At 39.0% G+C, this 23,142-nt stretch overlaps 1 protein-coding gene across 2 annotated transcripts; it reads right to left on the bottom strand.

Moving 5' to 3' along the window:
- Nucleotides 1-268: 268 nt before the first annotated feature.
- On the bottom strand, nucleotides 269-22,574 carry LOC132113858 (transcription elongation regulator 1-like). 2 transcript variants are annotated; one of them, XM_059521886.1, is made up of 21 exons: nucleotides 22,462-22,574; nucleotides 21,824-22,025; nucleotides 21,578-21,721; nucleotides 20,772-21,045; nucleotides 19,904-20,140; nucleotides 19,341-19,403; nucleotides 18,579-18,776; nucleotides 18,359-18,468; nucleotides 18,195-18,283; nucleotides 17,847-18,007; nucleotides 17,423-17,501; nucleotides 16,858-16,993; nucleotides 7,114-7,203; nucleotides 6,867-6,985; nucleotides 4,199-4,349; nucleotides 2,650-2,814; nucleotides 2,270-2,452; nucleotides 1,968-2,147; nucleotides 1,804-1,887; nucleotides 1,579-1,679; nucleotides 269-990 (listed from the first exon to the last, which is right to left on the bottom strand). In XM_059521886.1, exons 1-21 carry the CDS (start codon nucleotides 22,539-22,541, stop codon nucleotides 789-791), a joined length of 3,048 nt encoding a protein of 1,015 aa, XP_059377869.1. In that variant the 5' UTR covers nucleotides 22,542-22,574; the 3' UTR covers nucleotides 269-788. The 2 variants fall into 2 exon arrangements, with proteins under 2 accessions (XP_059377869.1, XP_059377870.1); XM_059521887.1 differs by lacking the exon at nucleotides 19,341-19,403.
- Between the last annotated feature and the right edge of the window lie 568 nt (nucleotides 22,575-23,142).

The following is a 23,142-nucleotide window of genomic DNA, read 5'->3' as shown; positions in this document are numbered from 1 at the left end:
AGCTGTACAGCAAGTCCAAAAAACAATATCTTTTTTTAAGAAACATCTGAACAATTAAATTAAACTGTAAGACCAGCTGACATGGCCAACTGCCACGGTCAGTTGTTACACACTGTAAACAAACTAATGAATACATATTATCCATATATATTCATCATCTAGAAACATCTTACATGTTAACCCAACAGTCAGATAAAATATACACAGAGAGGCTGTCATAATTCTTGAATATCCCTGTGGGTGACTAAAGTCACCAAAAAATGTTCAACAAATCACAGTTTCTTAACAGTTTGGAGCAAAAGACTGGACGTGTGAAACTGAACTGATGTTCGCAATTTGAGACTGTAGCAGGGGGCTGGAGGGAAAAAAAGTGGTGATATGCACCAGATGACGTTCAGGAAGGTTACCCGAACACAAGACAGACTCTCTCCAATTACCATTGAGCATTTAATGTGGCTTTAACCCTCGAATGGACGGATAAAGAGAGTGTATAAGTACATTAAAACATTGTGGCTCCTTGTGGAGATGACCGAGAAATGCATCATATAAAAACCCTTCCAGTTGGTCCAAATACTTAGCCTCTGTCTTATGCTTAGCTGAATTGATTGGTCATTATCTCATGATGTTCTCTGTGGCATGAGCTAGGGGCAAGAGGGTATGTACCATTCACTTTAAAAGGTTTGACAAAGCAGAACCTTTGAACTGGAGTGATTTACCGTTTCTACCGAGTCTATAATGTCAATGGTGGGCCCAAGGAGTGGGAAAAAATATCTGGGAGGTGTGTGCTATCATTTAGTGGAGCGTCGAGCAGGTTCAAAGGCAGTGGGAGGAGGAGGTGGTCCCCTGCGGTCCAGCTCTTCCACATACGCCATGAGGAGTTTGTGCCTCTCTTCTGACATACAGTCCAGAACCAGGTACCTTTTATCCTTTTGCAAGATCTTCTCTATGTCTGACAAGTGCTGCTCTGACTCCTGCATCAACTTCCGTGATCTTGAGACACAAAAAAGGACATGCAATTGAGTTAGAAGAACTATAACACTTTTTACTAACTTTTTATGTGAGTTATTTCTAGTCATGATTTATATTGCTTTGAATAAATCTCTTACCCTCAGTTAAATTAAGACATAAATAATCAATTATCTTGTTGACTTTATACAGTTTTAGCTGATGGGTGGTAAAAACATCCCATAGTCTAAAAATAAAGGATAAACCTGAGCCACAAACAGAATATCAAAGACATGCTGTTTTGGCCCAGCAGCCACCCAGTAAACCATAGCAACTGCATAGCTTCCTGCAAAAACACTTCCACAACACCTTAACAGCTAGATTAATTACTTTTGGGCAGGCAATTTCATTTACATTTTGACCAACACTTTCTTCAGAAAATGTACAAATGCAGCTCTATTTATTCACAAAACAGCATTATTGCATGAAATCACTATGATAATGTAATTACAATATTGAATAGGGCAATTGTTACAGTTTTTATATTTACCGTTTCTCTTACTACATAATTGCATTCATATAGGGTAACATTAGAATCTGGAATTGTATAATCACAGATCTGAAGCTTCTCACTTGTAGGTGATGAACTTGGTCTCTTTCAGAAGAGTTCGGAAGTCTGCTTTGGCCGTGATGTACTTGTCTTTGATGTAATCACTGAACTCCCTCTGTCTTTTCTATGGTGAAACAGCAGGTACAAAGACTTACTCTTTAGCTTTAACAAAGACATAACTTTTTGACTAGAGGAGTACAACACATACGTTTTTGAAAAATTGATCAAGAGGCAAAGACAGGCCTTACTCTGTCACTGCTGGAAAACTTGATGCACCTTGGATCTTCTTTAATGAGTTTCTTCACTTCCTTCCAAGAAGTCATCAAATTGATCTGATGTAGAGGAAGAAATTTACTCAGATTAACAACAAGTTAACTGACAACAGAGTTAATGGCATCAGGGCACCATGTACCGAGATCGTCTCGTCCAGAAGTTGGCGAAATTGCTCCTTTTTCTTCTTTGCGAGGACCTCGATGTGCTCATTAAAAAGCCTCTCTTTCTCATCCCTCTCCAGCAGTGAGGATGTCTCCCAGCGGTGATCCTTCCTCAGGGTTCGACGTGTCTCGGACCAGTTGGCATCAGGCAACTTCACCTGTCACATGCAGAAAACAATTTTCAATGTCAATTTTACATTAGATTTAAGATCAAGGTTCAAGACTGAGATGCTTGATCTGGCATCATGATATGAAGCCAAGTTTTAACAATGTCTATTACCATATCAGACAAGAGTGCTTTAAAATTCTGGACGGCCTCCTCCCTCTTGTGCTGTTCTCGCTCACGATCAATCTCTTTGGTCTGCTCCGAGCGGAATCTCTGCACCATGCGCTCTCTTTCCCTTAGACTGGCCTCTACCCGGGCCTGTTTCTCTAGCTCCTTCTCTTTCTCAGAGTCCGGATTCTGGAGGAGTATCAAGATCAAGGACCAGGTAAAGCGGAGTACATGCATACAAACTATACATGTTTGTGTTTACATTTGTCTTTTATGCATTCTGTAAAAGTATTTATCATCCTAACATTTTCATGCATTTCTCAATGTATTACTCACTTGTTACGCTGGCATCAAAGCATGGTGTGAAGTGAAGCAGCTTCACTAACCTTGGCTAGACGCTCCACATAGTTTTTAAAGAATTCTTCTCGAGCTGCAGAGGTTTCCACAGCCTTGTAGCGAGGGTCAGTCTCCATCTTTTCCTTCACTTTGCTCCAGCGCTGCTGACCATCCACATGGTAATCTGACAGGAGCTCAAAAAAGTCTTGCTTGACCTTAAAGAAAACAACAGCAACATAAATCTCTAGGGGATTGATGCTTAATGGTTAAGTTGGAAGGGTTGCAGTTTCAACCTCCAAACAAGACAATCCATGAAGTATCACCAGTGTGCTATTGTCACCGAATAATGTGTAGTTGCTCAAGTAAAGAGCTAATTTCTTCAAAATGACTCCAAATGTAAGTGTATTGTGGTAAAGTGATACAGGGGTTGGAGACATGACATGTTCACAGCACATATAAGTGCAGGAAAGCAGGTTTGAATATAGTCTGTATAGATCTAGGCTCGTAGGCAAAAGAAAGGAGGTTCAAATACCTATGGGATGGAACACTATTGCACCTGTGAGCAAGGCAAGTCAAGTCAAATGATTATTTACTTATATCATTGTATTCTGTGACAAAGTTTCTTTTATCCAAAGTGACTTACAGTTGAGAAATACAACAAGCGATTTATCATAAGATCGCAATAAACTCAAGAAGTGCCCATAATACAAGGTTTCATCCTTCAATGAAAATAGTAAAAGATAGGGCAGGAAGGGATAAAAGATAGTAATAGGACTGAAAAAGTGAAGGCCTAGAATCTTTTTTGCAGGATGTAATTAGATGAACAAATCAATTCTTAACTACACATTTACAGTAACATATGTCCAAAGCCAGTAATGCTGCTACCGGCCATTGCAGCAAATCAAAATAGTGGCTAAAACACCTGATCATTGTTAATATGGTTTGATTATCATGGAATTAAAATGGGCATCCTCTGGTGAACACTTCCTTCTAACCTATGGCCCCCCACACAGGTGATATTTCACTGGCATTAATGTTTGATTGCTGACCTTTAGCTGCCAAAGGCAATCATCCGAGATGCTCTGCACTTAACCTTAGCCACAGAGACAGTGAGTGTGTGGACCAAACGCCAGGGCAGATTACAGCTCATGAACAACTAACAGACAGTTGCAGTCTCTTGGTCTCGGTCTGCGCACGCATGTATTTGGCAGTGAACATGCAGTGTATTACATAATCAATGTGAAGTATTTAAAAAAAGTTACCACTAGATAATATTTACATTTATGCATTTTAGCAGACGCTTTTATTCAAAGCGACTTGTTGTGCATTTTACCAGTATGTGTGTTCCCTGCGAATTGAACCCATGACCTTTTGCGGTGGTAACACAATGCTCTACCACTGAGCCACAGGAACATTAGGAGCACTTCCTGTGGCTCCAGTGTATAACAATGTCTAGGTAGGGGGTTCTGGTTCTTCCATGTGCACCTATTGAGCACTTGCTTCTATTGTATTTAATGTCAGTTAAATAACAAGCAGCACTTCTGAAAGTTTAATAGGACTGACATCTCAACAGCTCTGTACACAACTTCACTTCCTCACCTTCTCCCCGCGATTCTTTGAGTTCTCTTTCTCCTTCTTTCTGAAGGCCATCATATATTCAGTAAAAATGGCTTCTCTGTCTTTCATCTTTTCAATGGCCTTAAAGCGTGAATCCTTGGCGTGCTTGGAAGCGAACTCACTGAATGTTGTTCTGTGAAGACAAGAAAGTCCTTGTTGTTAGATTATGCCTTTAGCATATTACATTCATTGCAATGCAAAGATGGGTTCCTCTCAAAGTCTTTTCTCTCCTGTACCTAAACATTTTAAACAGTTTTTTCTTTACTCACTTGGAGGGATTTAAAGGGTTAGTTCACCCAGAACGCAAAATTATGTAATTAATAACTTACCCTCATGTTGTTTCAAACCCGTAAGACCTCCGTTTATCTTTGAAACACAGTTTAAGATATTTTAGATTTAGTCCGAGAGCTCTGAGTGCCTCCATTGAAACTGTGTGTACGGTATACTGTCCATGTCCAGAAAGGTAAGAAAAACATTATCAAAGTAGTCCATGTGACATCAGAAGGTCAGTTAGAATTTTTTGAAGCATCGAAAATACATTTTGGTCCAAAATTGGCAAAAACGACGACTTTATTCAGCATTTTCTTCTCTTCCGTGTCTGTTGTGAGAGAGAGTTAAAAACAAAGCAGTCTGGATATCCGGTTCGCGAACAAATCATTCAGTTCACCAAATCGAACTGAATCATTTTAAACGGTTCGCATCTCTAATACGCATTAATCCACAAATGACTTAAGCTGTTAACTTTTTTAATGTGGCTGACACTTCCTCGGAGTTCAAACAAACCAATATCCCCGAGTAATTCATTTACTCAAACAGTACACTGACTGAACTGCTGTGAAGAGAGAACTGAAGATGAACACCGAGCCGAGCCAGATAAGAAGAACCGAGGAGCTGATGATACTGCGCGTGTGATTCAGCGTGAAGCAGACTGACACACAGAGCGCATGAACCGAACTGATTCTTTTGGTGATTGATTCTGAACTGATTCTGTGCTAGTGTTAGGAGCGCGGGTAAACCGAAGGCTTGATTCAAGGGCAATCATCGCAAATGACGCCATTACGTCGAGCGCAAAAGAACCAGTGAACCGTTTTCTTCAACCGGTTTATTGAATCGAACTGTCCGAAAGAACTACTGGTGATCCGAAAACCGATGCAACCGGTTCTTGACTCGTGAACGAGTCAGTCTTTTGTTCGTTATCTGGCTCGGCTCGGTGTTCATCTTCAGTTCTCTCTTCACAGCAGTTCAGTCAGTGTACTGTTTGAGTGCATGCATTACTCCGGGATATTGGTTTGTTTGAACTCAGAGGGAGTGTCAGCCACATTAAAAAAGTTAACAGCTTAAGTCATTTGTGGATTAATGCGTATTAGAGATGCGAACAGTTTAAAACGATTCAGTTCGATTTGGTGAACTGAATGATTCGTTCGCGAACCGGATATCCAGACTGCTTGGTTTTGAACTCTCTCACACAACAGACACGGAAGAGAAGACAATGCTGAATAAAGTCGTCGTTTTTGCTATTTTTGGACCTAAATGTATTTTCGATGCTTCAAAAAATTCTAACCGACCATCTGATGTCACATGGACTACTTTGATGATGTTTTTCTTACCTTTCTGGACATGGACAGTAGACCGTACACACAGCTTCAATGGAGGGACTGAGAGCTCTCGGACTAAATCTAAAATATCTTAAACTGTGTTCCGAAGATGAACGGAGGTCTTACTGGTTTGGAACAACATGAGGGTAAGTTATTAATTACATAATTTTGCTATCTGGGTGAACTAACCCTTTAAGAACTGATTTTATTTTTCAGAAGTTCAAAAGTTGCTTAGAAAGTTCATAGCTTGTAAAATGAACTACAGAAATAAAAATGACTTGACTTTGATGTGGTCGTAACTGAGACCTTATCAGGTTATCATTGAATTATGGATGCCAATCAGTTAAATATTCATACTACTGTTCAAAATTGTGCAGTCAGCAAGATTTATTTTAAAGAAATTAATACTTTTATTCAGTAATGTTGCATTAAATTGATCAATAGTGACTTTAAAGGTTTTTCAATTTTTATAAAAGATTTATATATCAACTAAATCTGTTCTTTTGAACTTTCTATTTATCACAAGAATAAATGACATTTTAAAACACATTCAAATAGTAATAATTGTAATAATATTTCACAATATTATTGTTTTTATGAATTATGAATTCTTTTTTTCTATCTCTGTATTTTTTTATCAAATAAATACAGCCTTAGTGAACATATTGGTGAGATTATATATATATATATATATATATATATATATATATATATATATATATATACATATTAAATCAACAAAGTCTTACTGACCCAAAACTTTTAAACTGTACTGTACATGACATGTGATTAATTTGATTAATTAATCAGACATGTCAATATCTGTTGTGAACAGACCCCAAATGAAGTTAATTCAAAACTTTAAATAAAGAAAAAGAAACTTAGAGATTGTTCACACAAGTGAAAAAATTATTGTTTCATAACCTAATTGGCTTATTTCTGATAAACACCTTTAAAATGAAACCAGGGAACACCAACATTAACACAAACAGCACTGATGAATTAGGTTCATCCAGATGGTCCTTACTGACTTTTACTGAGGTTTAAGCGATTACCTGACACCCAGTTTAGCTTCCTCCATCATTTTCCTGAAGTCGTCTTTGACCTGCAGGATTTTATTCTTTTTCTCTTTCCTCTCCTCCTCAGCACGCGTCTTCACATACTGATCAAATACCTGTAGAGTGGACAGTGGTGTGAGATGAGTGGGCAAATGTACACTATACTTGGAGGCCAAGAATAAACACAGATCAATCTGTGTTTATATTGTGGACATGGTAGCAGTTCAATTAAGTTTCTGTGTACCTGTTTTCTCTCTTTGGGATTGAGCAGCAGATAACGTGGATCAAATACAATCTTATGAAGCTCCTTCTCCCAGGTAGAGAAGGCAGAGACCTGATAAAAGATGAGATGGAGAAAAGACATTGAGAGATGGGGAAAAAGAGCCATCGAGCCATTTCAACCCCCCTTCCTCTTAATTAGGGCCATTATAACGAGTAGAGAGCATTCAGTAGGGGTCCCCCTCCTGTGGCGCTGGAGTCAGGGTGTGTGAGCCCATTGCTTTTCATCCTCCATTCCAACATCCCTAATAAATGACACACCGATAGGTGGTCCTCAGCTTCCATCTCTCAGCCTCCAACCCTTTCTTTTCCCACCATACTAATTGGCACAGTGAGAGAGGTGTAATTAGACGGGAGTGAACGGGCAGCACGTCTACTCAAGTGATGAGTGTATATGCTGCTGTACAGCTCCTCTCAGACACAGCGGGTGGAAGGGGTCTTGCCTTGGTGATGAGACCCTTTGACTGCAAATGTGCCTTTCATCTTTTACCAAGGATGGCGTGGCAAAGGTCAGATAGCTCTCCACTACAGACTTGAAGGGATCTCCATCACATAAGCGACATATGTGTTTATCCATATTTTATGGTAGAAACATCAAATCTGATGCCAAGAGAGGGAGTGGAGGGATGTGAGACTACACTGATCAGTGCTTCTCTGATGACCTGAAAATGTCAGGTGATTATTTTAATGAGCACCAAAGCTTAAAACAAATGATGGGTTTAACCTTTCAGGCCAGAAAATAAATATATAAACCGCACTGCGTGAATTGTGCCCTGCCAAATCTCTCCGCCATTTTGTTGTGAAATACTTTGGACCCTAAACTGTTTGATTTGTGTTGACTTAAATAGTATGAGTAAGTGCAAGTATATTAGTATAATAATAGTACTGGATTTAAAACTGGGCCTAACTAGGATACTCGATCAGTCACATGGTTCATAGATTAATTGGGGGAAAAATATATATATATATATATATATAAAAAAGACACACTCACTCTTAAAAGTTTTTTTTTGTTAATGTCTTTGAACAAAGTCTCTTAGGCTCAGCAGGGCAGTATTTATTTGATCAATAATATGGAGAAAATTATGTGAAATATTATTAAAAAAAAAGAAAAGAAAAAAAAAAAAACCTAGTCAGATTTTTCAGCCTGACAAAGTTTGATGTTTCTCCATGAAACAGGAAGTTGCTGTAACTCAGGCAAGCAATGTCCGATCTCCCCCAAAGTTCACACGTGTGATAGGTGTTCTGTCCTGAACAAACACCCATGACCAAATTCAGTTATAGTCATAGCGCCACCTGCTGGTAACAGGAAGTGACAAGGTTAACACTGTTATGGACTCCTAGGAACATATTAATAAGCATCAACTCTGTAGGAACCTTTTAAATGATTTAGTTAATTCTCCTGAAACTGTAGGAGCTATAGAAAAAGTGTTTATAGCTTGGTCCAGGCCTCTTGAGTCTGTAAGAATAATTTAAAAAGAGGTTTAGTCCGTTTTCATGAGACTGTATGAGAACATAGATGTGTAATTATAGGCTTAGTCCTGTTCTCTGGAGTCTGTAGGAATTGTTTAAGAAACAATTTAGTCCGTTCATCAAGAGATTGTAGAAGCAGAGGCTTAGTCCTTTCTCTTTTTGTCTGTAGGAATTGTTTATGAAACGATTTAGTCCAGTAATAAAGAGATTGTAGAGGCAAAGGCTTGGTCCTTTCTCTTTTTGTCTGTAGGAATTGTTTAAGAAACATTTAGTCCAGTAATCAAGAGATTGTAGAAGCCTTAGAAAGAATTGGGACTGATGTTGCTGCAAGAATTGTGAATTCGTGACAGGGTGCTAATTCAGTAGCCACTATTTTAGATTTGAAATATGTGTTCTAACTAGGTTAGAAGAATATGGCATATAGTGATGAACAAAGTTATTTGCCTTCCGTTAAGTGACACAGAAAGCTCTAAAGTAAATTGTCTGAGGGACAAATTTGAAAAACTAATTCATCCTATTGAATAAAGACTCAAATTTATTTGAACAAGTTTTATTACTCAGAAATTTTCAGATATTAAACAAGGAAAACAAACCTGAATGTTAATGTCCTATTTTAAATATAGTTTTTATAACCAAGCTGAGTTATCAAATTAATGTTTTGTCTGTTTAACTGAAATTGTCAGTCTCAAAGACTGCTTTTAATTTAAATCTGAATAAGCACCTTTAATGACTGTAACACCTTTTTGTTCTGCTTCTCTACATTTGAGAGCACATCTGCTGTACTGCCATGGCTGAGTCTACACAAGTCAAAAATAAGGACCCTGCAAAGAGGCCAACTGCAGAAAAACATGGAACAGAACCTCCAAATGTAACCATTGATGAGATGATGGATAACCTGTCTGAATATTTGGACAAAAGTCTGGGACTGAGAAAGTGCCATGATGATATGTGCCAGAAATATGGAATAAAACAATCAAGTAGTGGATTATGGGACTTGCAGGACATCAAAAAGGCTTATGGAAAGACAAATAGTCTACGAGTAAATACTAAGAGAGATGGATTATCTGTGATTTTAGGCAAACAAATCTGGCAACACTTGCAGAAGTGTGAAACTGACAAATTACAACGAGAGATCAATGCAGAAAAGGCAAAAGATCGAGCACTAGCTGAACAATTACAGGATGAAAAAAGGACAAAGAAAACTGCTAAATGATAATGACAAGTTGCTGAATTTGCTTTCCAAAAGAGTGGAATCAAATGACTGTTCTGGGCTAAAGACTCAACAAATAAAATCTGTCAAAGAGGCACATAAACAGTCTCTTTACCCATTTAAAGAGCTCAAAGAGATTGAGGAACATCAATATCATTATAATCTGGTAGGAGAAAGTGACAGCAGTTCAACTGGGAGTCCAGATGACAGTGATATTGAACTTGACACACACGCTCATGTCACTAAAGATAAGGTAAAAGTAAGACTTGTTCCTGTAATTGTCAAGAACAAAAGGACTGAAGTTGATGTTGAAAATGAAGAGGAGTATGAGGAGAATGGTGAGAGACGAACCCGAATTGTAAAAAAAAACAGTTAAGAAATATGTTCCATGCAAGACATACCAGCCAGCTACACAAGAGAAAGTTGACAAGTGGTCAAGGGAATTGCCAGATGTCTACAAACAACCATGAAGAGTCTGGCAAGTTATACAACGCCTGCAGAAAATCTACACCTTGCATCCATTAGACAGGGCAATGATAATTAAAATCAATCTAAGGGACAATGATCAAAATAGGTTGACAAAAGGTGTTGAAACCAAGGTAGGCGAGTCTCAGGAAAACACTGAGGCTGGATGGGAAGCTGTAAAAACCTTTTTGTTTGAACTGAAACCTGCAGAAGTTAATTGGGCTAAAATTACTTCCTGTGTGCAGAGAACAGGAGAGAGTGTTGTAGAATATGAAGAACGATTCAGACAGATTTGGTTGGAACATGCTGGTTTAAATGCCAGTGAGGATCTGGACAAGGATACTAACATACCCCTAAAAACTGCTTTTGTAAATGGTCTGAAACCTGAAATTTCAAAAGCCTTAAAAATCCGATATGATGACTGGGACGGCATTGGAACAGCTTTCAATCAGATTGTTGAGTGGTCAGTAAAAATTGAAAGGACATATGAGGTTAAACTCAGAGCTCTGCAATCTAGACCCTCAATATACAGTTACAAGAGCACAGAGATGGATCTTCAAGAAAAAGGAGGACAAAGATACACACAGAAAAAAACACAACGACAAGGAATATGTAATTATTGCAACAAAGAAGGACACTGGTTTCTTGAATGCAAAATAAGACAGAGATGAAAATAAAGATGTGAATGACTTGGACAAGAGATTCAGCAGCTTACTCAAGAACAAAAACAATCCCTCCTAAATGCGGTTGAACCACAGGGAAACTAAAATACCCCTCTCTGCAATACCTCCTAGCGGCAGTTCATCAAAAATCTGATGGACTTTATGTGTGTGCAAAAATAAATGATTCTGATATCTATTTTTTTTTTACTGGATACTGGAGCAGAGTTAACGGTCATACCTACATCTTTGGCCAACAAGATTGAACTTTCAATGAGTCAGGAGCACATTATCGCAAATGGAGCAGGGGGGGGGGGTGGGGGTTCACTTTAAGAAAAACGGAACCCACAACTCTATGCATTGGGCCTCATGAAGTGGAAACCAAAATTTGGGTAGGACAAACTACACAGCCTTTATTAGGGCTTGATGTATTGTTGAAATTCAACTCATCTCTAACTTTTGAAGATGGCAAAGCAAGATGGAACTTGAGGAGGCTTGAAAAGACTGATTTGCAATGGCATAGTATCTGGTCAGAAGATAAAGATGACTGTGGATTGCTACAAATGACACCAGTATCATTCACCGGGAGGACACCACCAAGCACAAAACAATACCCTGTCAGCAAAGAATCTATCCAGGGAATTCTTCCAATTGTTCAACAACTAGAGAAACGTGGCATTTTGAAGAAAACTCAAAGTGCATCCAACAGCCCAACTTGGCCTGTAAGAAAAGCTAATGGCACATGGAGACTGACAGTGGACTACATAGAAGCTAACAAATGTGTAGATAAACTGACACCTCTAGTAGCTAACCCGGCTACCATTTTTAACACCTTGAAACCAGAACATGAATGGTTCACTGTCATTGACATGGCTAATGGCTTTTGGTCAGTGCCCTTGGCAGCAGAGTGTCAGCCCTGGCTTGCTTTTACTGTTGATGGAAACAATATCAATGGACACGTCTTCCACAAGGGTTCCACAACAGCCCTACTGTCTACCATCAAGCTCTCAGAACACATTTAACATCTCCAGAAATGCCAAATGTGACATCAGAGGACATACAGTATATGGATGATGTATTCATTGCCTCAGAGACTGCACAAGAACATGAGAAGGATGTCCGAGCGCTTTTGGATCATCTAAGCTCTAAAGGTCTAAAGCAAGTTTAGAAAAGGCTCAGATTATGCAGAAACAAGTGATTTATTTAGGACAGAAGATATCAAAGGGTGAAAGAACAATAACCCAAAATAGAACTAAGGCAATTAAAGAAACTCCTGAACCTACAACAATTCAAGAACTAAGAAAGCTTTTAGGACTCTGTAACTACAACAGATCTTGGGTAGACTCATATACAGAAATTGCCCAGCCCCTTTATGACTTGCTAAAGGGAAATCCACATTCCAAAGAAAACATCACCCTGAAGAAGCATGTACAGCCTTTCAGAAGCTAAAAAATGCTTTAAGTGAAGCACCTGCCATCGGAATACCTGGCACAGGTAGACCTTTCACCATGTTTGTGAATGAGAAAGATGAATATATGACAGCCATGCTAACACAAGAACATGGGGGTGAGCAGAGACCAGTGGGTTACTACTACTCAGCAAAATTGGATAATGTAGCTTTAGGCTTTGGACCCTGTCTGAGAACAGTTCAAGCAGTTTACCTGGCGGTTGGACTGGTTTCCAGTCTGACACTTGATCAGAAATTGATTGTCAAGTGTCCACATACAGTACATGCTCTACTAACAATGCACAGAGCTTCACAAGTAACAGCAAGCAGATGGGGAAACTGGCTGGCAGTACTTGAAGCAAGTAACATTGTAATTGAGAAAGCCAGTGTGTCTAATCCCTCCACCATGATGATTGCAGCAGAGACTAATGAAGATCACCACAAGTGTAAAGAGATTGTCACCACTTTGGAAACTGATCAACATATCAAAGAAACTCCACTGCAAAACCCTGACTTGGTTCTCTTCACTGATGGATCATCAACTTGTGAGATAGGGGTGAGAAAAGCTGGATGGGCTGTACACATCAGCTCAACAAGCAGAACTTAAGGCCCTGATTGAAGCATGCAAACTAGCCCAAGATAAAACAGCAAATATATACACAGATTCTAGATATGGATTCGGCGTTGTTCATGATTTTGGACAGCTGTGGAGACAAAGAGGATTCATGACTGCAGCTGGGACACCTGTAAAACATGGACAACTTGTTAAGGAGCTTCTAGGAGCTCTTCAGTTACCAAATGAAATCACTATTCTAAAAGGTAAAAGCACACACAAAAGACAACAATTGAAGCCAAAGGCAATGCCCTATCAAGACTGTGTTGCTAAGCATGCTTCAAAGGAGAGGAGTGTGGAGACAGTATTATTAAGACAAATTGGAAAAGATAAATAAACCGTATCAGACATCAAAGAAATGCAGAGTAAATCCCCAAGAGAAGAAATATGGTCATGGATGGAAAATGGAGCAAAACTAAATGATGATAATATTTGGCGATATGATAAAAGAACTGTTGCTCCTGAATGTCTTTTGCCCTATTTAGCCACACAAATTCATTCATTGGGCCATGTAGGTGATGATAAAATGATCCACAGATTCAATCAAGTGTGGTGGAATCCCAAGTTCCGCATACAAGCACGACATGTCACCAGAAACTGCATCCCATGTGAAAAAAACAATCCAGGAGCCAGAATCCAGCTGTGGCAACACCAGCTCCACCTGGTCCATTCAGACACCTCCAGATGGACTACATAACACTTCCTAGATTTCAGGATGTGCTGGTCATAATAGATAAATTTACAAGATGGGTTGAAGCGTTCCCAACAAAACATGGCACATCAACACACACAGCCAAAATACTAGTCAAGGACATTATTCCATGGCGGGGTCTACCAGAATGTATAGATTCTGACCAAGGAACACACTTTACAGCTGCAGTGTGTTGGGAAGTGTGTAGAATGTTGAACATTCAATGGTCATTACATTGCCCTTACAGACCACAAGCCTCAGGACAAACAGAGAGGATGAATAGAATCATAAAGGAACGATTATCAAAATTTCATCAGGAAGGAATTGCCTGGCCGGATGCCCTACCCACTGTGCCCTGCAGCATTCGGGCAACACACAACAAGGAAACTGGATTAAGCCCCTTTGAAATTATCACAGGCCGTCCCATGTCTTTACCTGGAACAATAGATTTACAAAAGGCCGATGTACACTTGACATCTGACAGCCTGGTACAATACTGTGAAAGACTCAGCCTGGCAGTACAGGGTGCCGAGAAGCAAGTTTGGGAAGCATGGGAGCCTCCTCCAGAAGGGGGGCATAGTCTAATTCCCGGTCAATGGGTAATGATTCACAAACCTCAGAGATTACCATTGGAAACAAGGTGGGAAGGTCCATTTCAGGTTATTTTAGTAACTAATGCAGCAGTTCAATTATCTGGAAAGAATAAGTGGATTCATGTAAACCATTGCAAATTAGCTAATCCACCTAGAGGAGAGGGATAGGTGGCAGTGGTGTTTATCAGTGTCCAAACATGGCAGGACTAAAGTTTTTAGGCTTTAGCTTGTTACCTGAGGATGAAGATCACACTATCACTGATAAACACTGTTGCGTTCTGCCAGATTAAATAGGGACAGTTTTAGCTGTAGAAAGTAGCTGCTAAAATGAAAGTAATTGCTCAAATCTAAGAGCCATGGCAAGATATGTTACTGCTCCAAACTACTGCTCAGTCAAATACAGCAAAATCTAACAGCCACCTGTTGGTAACAGGAAGTGACAAGGTTAACACTGTTATGGACTCCTAGGAACAAATTAAAAAGTGTCAAAAAGTGTTAAATAGGCTGGCAACATGCTAGAAACATAATAAAACATGCTAGCAACACTTAGCTAAGTGCTAAAGCATGCTACCAATGTAGTGAAAAAGGAAGTTGCTGTAACTAAGGCAAGCAATGTCCCATCTTCCCCAAACTTCACACGTGTGATAGGTATTCTGTCCTGAACAGACAGCCATGACCAAATTCAGTTATAGTCATAGCGCCACCTGCTGGTAACAGGAAGTGACAATGTTAACACTGTTATGGACTCCTAGGAACAAATTAAAAAGTGTCAAAAAGTGTTAAATAAGCTGGCAACATGCTAGAAACATAATAAAACATGCTAGCAACTCTTAGCTAAGTGCTAAAGCATGCAACTATTGCATTGAATAAGGAAGTTGCTCAAACTCCGGCTAGCAACATCTAATCTGCCCCAAACTTCACACGTTTGACAAAAGTTCTGTTCTGAACACATCAACATGCCCATATTCAGTTATAGTCATAGCGCCACCTGTTGGTTACAGGAAGTGTCATGTGTAACACTGTTATGGACTCCTAGCAACATATTCAAAAGTGCCAGCAAGTGATAAATACACTGGCATAATGCTAGAAACATACTAAAACATGTTAGCAACACTTAGCTAAATGCTAAAGAATCATATTCCTACAGTGTCCAATCTGGCCCAAATTGAACAAGTTTGATAAGAGTCCTGTCCTGAACACATCAACATACCCGTATTCGATGATAGTGCCACCTGCTGGCAACAGGAAGTGGCATTTTTAAAACTGTTATGGACTCCTTGCAAAATAATAAAAATCATCAACAAAGTTTTAAATAGGCTGGCAACATTCTAGAAGCCTACTAAAACATGCTAGCAACACTTAGCTAAGTGCTAAAGCATGCTACTAATGCAGTGAAAAGGGAAGTTGCTGTAACTCAGGCAAGCAATGTCCGATCTGCCCCAAACTTCACACGTTTGACAAGGGTCCTGTCCTAAATAAATTAATAGGCCCATATTCGGTTATAGTCATAGCGCCACCTGCTGGCAACAGGAAGTGTCATGTTTAATACTTTTATGCACTATTTACAACACCATAAAATATGCCATTGTGAGCTAATTATGCTAGAAATATTTTCAAACATTCTAGCAACACTTACTATGTGCTAAATAATGCTATTAATACCATGAAACAGGAAGTTGTAACTCATGCATACAATTCCCAATCTGAGATAAGAGTACTAGCCTGAACACAACTAAAGGCCAGTATTCAATTATAAGTATAGCGCCGCCTGCTGGCAACAGGAAATTACTTATTTTATACTAACTTAAACATGAGATGTCTAAACATTTACATGTCGATATTCAGTTATAATCATAGCGCCACCTGTTGGCAGCAGGAAATGTGGCACAAATATTTACTATTTTATAAGCATATGGCCCAACGTTCACTGTTCCTCCTATGGGCACTGGGTGGTGGTGAGACCGGGTGCGAGGGCCCTTTCATCGCTGCTTGCAGCTTTAATTATTATTATTATTATTACAAAATGTGCATGTATTATATTGGTATGCCTAGAAATTAAGAAAACCTGATATCTCTGAAACAAGATACCGCTGAAGATTATTCCCATTCATATTGGCATTTTTTAGCACATGAAATTATCAAGCCATGGCTTCCTGTTTCACAAAAATATAAATATGATGTAAGGCCAAACTCCTTTAATAATCCATCACAATGAGTGAAACCAATTTTTTAGCAGCAAACACTCAATGTAGGTTTGATGCACACAGGAGTAAAAAAGTACCCGTGTACAATAAAATGTAAAAATGCAAAAAGTATTGAATTAAAAGGTACTATTAATTGTGTCCAATGTGTATTAGAGAAAAACATTTATTTCATAATACGATTTCCCCAAATTTCTTATACTTCAATGAAAGGTTGGATTTTTGTGCATTTTTTAAATAAAATATCAAAAAGATAAACGTTGCGGATTTGTTCATCTTTGTTCATATTTTTCAAGAGTACCAACCATTCTGACCATGACTGTATATAATAAAATTAACAAAATGCGTATGTTTTACCCCTCGCTCAAGCAGCATGTCTTTAAACTGATTCATCCGAGCTTCCTGAGGTACCACGGCTCTCTCACGAGCTGCCTTAAGCTCTGCCTCCATAGCTGCCTCCTTCTCCGAGTCGGCCTCCTTCTTCTCCTCTATCCTAATGCACAAAACAACTATTCAGCCAGAAGACTAAACCAGCCTATTCACATTAAGTCAGAATTTTTGGCATGAAAATGCACAAGATGTCAAAACAAAATATCTTTCATGACTTTCTTCACAGTCCATAATATCATAATAATTTTCCATCTTATTTAGGGACCACATTCATTTTTAATTGCTCAGATGTTGAACAATTTATTCCGGTATCCAAAATATTTTAGAGAATGAAGAAATCTTCTAACTTAACAGTTTTGATAAAAAGGTTGTGAATATTTTATACTTTAGTTTCATTTGATTTGCTGATTTCATTTGAAGTGCTGAGAGATATATTTTTATGCAACTTCCTCTGACATGGAACCTTAAAGTCAATACAAAGTCAAAACTGACCGTTTACTTTCTTGATACAAGTTCCCAGAAAAATTCTCACTTTCGTTTCTTGGCCTTGCTGGGTTCATCATCAGGTATGTCTTCTGCTACAGCAAACTCCTGCTCCTCTTTAGCCAGCACTGTGTCCCACAAAACAGAAGGTTTAAACAGTTATTAACAAGCTGTTGAAGTCTGACAAGGATAGACAACTCTTCATGCTTACAGCTGACATACATGAGTTTTCCCCACTTTTGACTTCAGTGGTGTAGAGACAAATTTAGAAAAAATAAAAAAAAATATACCATGTCAAATTTGCTCTTATTGCAGGGTTCCAGAACGCTCCTAAAATGGTTGCATTTGTGACCAAAAATATTACTTGCTGGTGATATTTTTGCTAAAATTAGTACATTGCACATGGTTTAGATAAAGTATTATCAGGATTCTTTCTAAATATGCAAATGCAATTCTATGGAGATGGCCTTTACCTAGTTTGTGGCTGTTGTCCAGGCCTCTTTTGTGGGGAGGTTCCTGAATCGCTTTATCTACATCAACCCGTCCCACCAGCTCCTCCGGCCTCTCCCACATGGACAGACGTGTGGTTGGGTTATAAAAGAACACCCGCTCATCGCCCGTCCACACCACACACCTGACACATATGCATAAGCATTAGGCACCGGTAAATCCAATACAAAATGCCAACATCCAAGAGCTCAAACTAAATAACCTTTTCACTTTATGAACTCATGTTGATGGTGATTTATAAAATAAAACATTGGTCTATTAAATCTGTGTAAATTGGATCAAATAAATCTGTGTAAATGGCAGGCGCCTACCATGGCGTGCCGGGAATAGGTGTGGTTGCAACAGGCTTTGCCTTTTTCGCTGCCTTCTGTTCCTCTGTCATATCTTCCTCTTTTAGCTCCTAAGAGTAACACACAGAGCTGTCAGAAATGCTTGTTTACACACAACAATTTAGAAAACCAGATAAGCTACTAACCTCTTTCTTCTCTTTAGGTGGGTCAATTCTTGGGCTTCCATCTTGCATGTCCATCATTTCAGCCTCAATCATTTCAAGAACTGCATCTTTGATTTTCTCACTCTCTTTTTCTATAATGGAAACATGGAGATGAACAAGTTTTGAAATAGATAATGTCATTGGTAATTCACATTTTGATTATTTCTATTTTTAAGTCACACCAAGGGTCCCAGTCTCTTACCTGTCTCTTTGAGTTCTTCTGGTTTGACCCAGGTGGTTTCCTGTGTGTGTTTATTGTAGTAGTAGGATTTTCCCTCTGGGGTTTTAAACTCGGTCCAGTCAGATGTACTCAGAGCTCCGTGCAGTCCTGAGGGCCCAGCCATCGCCATTTGATGGGGCATCATGGGTACCAACGGTGGTGCCATGCCAGGGAGCATACCTTGTTATAACATACACAAAATCAGAATAAGTTCAAAACATGTAGCTCTTCTCCTCCAAACTCAGAATGACAATCATAACGATTCTGTATAGTAAAAAAAAAAAAAAAAACAGAAAAAAGATTTTTGCCGTTATACAATCTTTGTTGGATGATTTATCTACTCCACTAAATATCTAAACATTCTATGAAATATGGGACTTATGCATGCAAAGACAATTCCACCAGTGTATCACATTAAAAACATTAAATAAAAAACAGACAAGATAGGAACACAGTTACAACAAATCACACCACTTATCAACATTTCTAAAGCAGTTTATTATATATGTTGCTGCCTATAACAGCTGTAACTATTACAAGTTTTCAGAAGTGGGAAAAAAAAAACAGACCTACTCCAACTATGCAAAATGTTAGGTAAAAACAATTGAAAAAGTGAAAAGTGAGTCTTCAAAAGTTCTCGTTTGTAAGAAACAGAGGGGCCTCTAACTGGAAATAATTACATTTTTAAAAAAGCATAAAGTTGCACAACAATAACTAACATGCCATAACGGGGAAGGGAATTACCGTTTTTGGTAGGAGAGATAGTCTTTACATAGGGACAGCTTACTATCTGCATCATTGCTACACCTGAAAGAGTGTATAAGCAAGCACATAGTGTTGGAAAAAAAACACAAACATACGTCAACTACTGCTTCCAGGTGTCATGAGAGTAAATACTGGATCTTTTATGATGAAAATACCACAGTATTCTCCTACAGTGCTAGCTGATCTATATTCTACTGAAATTAGGCATTAAGGTCAGCCTATGTTGCTTGGCATCTATAGAACACTGAATGTCACTTCTGCAATGCCACAACCTTAATGCAGTATTTAAAACTGCATTCATCGCTTAATATAGTACAATAAAGCTTGCTTTGCTTTCTAGAATCATCTTCTATTGTACAATTTCATTAGAGATGTTTGTTAACTGTCATCCAATTAATAGTGGGCATCTTTTAGACGCTACAGGTTCCAGTCAAATTACAGACATGCACTGGATAGTGTGAAAGAGACAGCCGTCACATACTAGAGCAGAAGAATTCTGAACAGGGAATAAATAATTCAACAAGTTCAAAAGTAAAACCCACCGGGCAGTGGAATGGGCATGCCAGGAAGGGGCACTCTGAAGGGTGGCACCATGACCGGAGGGAATCCTGGCATTGGACCAGCAGGCTGTGGCACAGCATGGGACAATGCCACTGGCAGAGGTGGCGGTCCTGTAGACATGGCGACCGTAACCATTGGAGGATTGACAGCTGCTATTGTGGTTGACATGGCACTGGGGGTTGTGGTTACAACTGAAGGCATCTCCACGACATCATGGACTATAGAGTAAACAGTTGGGTACAGAATGATCACAGATTAACTTCTGACATCCACATAAAATAAACAAACACATGGGGAACAAAACAACTTTCTCCAGAAGGCATTTCTGACTCAAAACAACTTCTGATATCCAGACAAAATAAACAAACAAATGGGGTACAAAATTTTTCCCAGAATGGGTTTCTGACAAAAAAAAAAAAAAAACATCTGACCCCCAGACAAAATAAACAAAAATTGTTTCCCAAATCCTGATCCAAAACAATTTCTAAAACTCAGAAAAATGAAAGAAACAAGCAAATAAATCTGAAACAACAAAAACTTCTCCAGAATGCATTTTTTAGTATATATATATATATATATATATATATATATATATATATATATACAACTTTTGAGATCCAGACAAAATAATTAACAAATCAAATGGAGAACAAAACAAATTTTTCCAAATGAGTTTCTGACCCAAAACAACATCTGACACCTATAAACAAACAAAATAAACAAACATACAGGGAATGAAACAAACTTCTCCAGGATGCTGTTTCTGACCCAAAAGCTTATATATTGTTGGTCAACAAATGAAATCTCATAAAAGCTGTTATTTAGATGCTTCAGTGGAATGACATTTACCTGACACAGGTGTTGGGAGGAGAGGTGAGGCTGTAGTGATGCTGGGAGAGGAAGTGGAGCTCATGACAGTAGAGGGGCTCTGGGAGGTGTGTGTGGTTGTAGTGCTGTTGGCTGCAGCTGAGATGCTGACAGACGGACCAGGCCCAGTGGAGCCTGCGCTGGCTACAGCCACCTGGCTCAGCATCATTGGACCCAGCTCAGCCTGATGGATCACCTTCACTCCTTCAGGCTTCGTCCAGGATGACTCCCTTGTACGTGCATTGTAATAATACACCTAAATAGAAAGGAAACGCAAAAAGATGAGGATTTCAGATCAAACTGTTTGCACTGTAAAGAAATCAACAAAGTATTTATCTATGGTATTGTCTAATTGTCAGCTGCACTGACTGATTTGGATATGAAAGTACAATGCATAGTGAACTTTATAAAATATATTAAGCAAGATCCAACGAGTTATGCATTTATTTCTTAAAATGGAATTTTTTATGTTTTTAACTGAATGTTAATTTAACTTAAGCTAAATGTTAATACTGAATATGTACTACAGTTCAAAAGTTAGTTTTTCTAAAGAACAGTACTTTTATTCAGCAGGGACTCATTAAATTGATAGTAAAGGACAGTGAAAACATTTATATTGTTACAAAAGTTTTCCATTTCAAAGAAAACCAGTTCCTTTTAACTTTCTATTCATCAAAGAATTCTGCAAAACCAGAACTCCCCATGAGAAGTGACTGGAATACAAGCCATAACAACTTGCCATAGGGAAGCAATGATGTCTTTCACTCCATGAAGTATGAGAATCATACCTTTCCCTCGGGACTCTTATTCTCCACCCAGATTTCTTCTGTAGAAGGAGGAGCAGGAGTGGCTGTAGGTGATATTCCTGGAGGGAAAATCATGCCAGGTGGAGGCGGCATGGATCCTCCAGGTGGAGGCATAAACGGGGGTCTCTTAAATGGAAAAATAAGTCATTGGGGTAAATGAAACCTTCCCAATTCCCAAACAAAGTTGGGGAATTACATAATAAATGGCATCTGATATTATATTCATACCTGTAAAGGAGGGGCACCCATGGGAGGGGGCACACTGGGGTCAAAGGGAATCCGTCCGAAGGGCGGCCGGGCAGGAGGTGGAGGACCCCTCATCATAGGAAAGGGAGGCACGGGGGTGCTCAGTAAAGGCTGCCTACGGGTGGAGGGGTTTGCAGAAGGAGGGGCAGTGGCAGGGAAACGGATTGCTGGCTGCTGGGCCATGCTGATGGAGCGAAAACAAACTTATTAACAAACAGTATCTGTGCAGTACACAACGACTGCTGCAGACTGACACTAAACTGCAAAACAACACAGTACAACTCATTCTTACGAACCATAACGCACATTAAATATCCCTGATATGCCATAATAGACTTTATATGACGCAATTAGGTCTAAATGCACGATCTATAATTTGAAGTGCGATAAATTAAAAAGTCAAGACATAACGATGTAAAAAAAAAAAAAAAAAGACTCAGTCGCCTGCTGTTATGCAGATTTCATTGTCCCCGGACCAACAGGCCAAAGGAGGCTTAAAAGAGATTCGCGTTAGCCAACTGCGAAATACTACACAGTGTATTTTTAAGGAAAAAACTGAAGCTAACTATAACTGGTCGTTCGTTTTAGCCGGTGTATGAAATATAATGCAGAATCCGCACCTGTTAGCAGCCAGGCCAATTCCTTCTGCTTCTGTGTGCTCCGCCATAACGGGAAAACAATAAAAGTCCCATTGACGCATTTCCGTTTAGAGTCTCAATCACGGCTAACGTATCCTATGCGATTAGTTTCTGTTGTTTTTGATAGTTTTGTTTTTTCAATGGATGGGTGGATTAACTAATCAGTAAGTGATTTAAAAATAACATTCTTTTAAATTTTATTTCTAAACTTTTATTTTAAAAATAATAAGAGTCCCTTCTCGGTTCCGGAGGCACACAAACACTGGAGGACTCTCACGTTGCGTTTTTGCAATGGACAGAATACATGCTTGTTTTAAAGAGAAAATCGGTAAAGTGCTTTTACCCGGAGATATGCGGTCCAGGGCTCCGAAGAAACGGAGAGAAAGTTCAAGTGTGTAAAAGTGGGATTTTGCGCCATAATCAGCCAAATATGTACTGGACAGACTCCCAACAGAGACGGGTGAGGAACTAGACTCACCCCAGGAAACCCAAAATTTATGTGCACTTATTATTTTAACTTGTTCTGTTGGAAATTGGGACATTTTGTAGTTTAAGTAAATATTTTATTTTAAATAACGTGGGAGGAAGTGAACAGGAATCACTTTCATACCTGGCATTTGAGGGAGGAACCAAGAGGAACAGACCTAATGTGCAGGTACTTTG

This window comes from Carassius carassius, chromosome 33 (genome assembly GCF_963082965.1).
Source record: "Carassius carassius chromosome 33, fCarCar2.1, whole genome shotgun sequence".
Classification (NCBI taxonomy): domain Eukaryota; kingdom Metazoa; phylum Chordata; class Actinopteri; order Cypriniformes; family Cyprinidae; genus Carassius; species Carassius carassius.
Note: the sequence above shows the minus strand (reverse complement) of the source record. Positions and strands in the feature narration are given on the sequence as shown.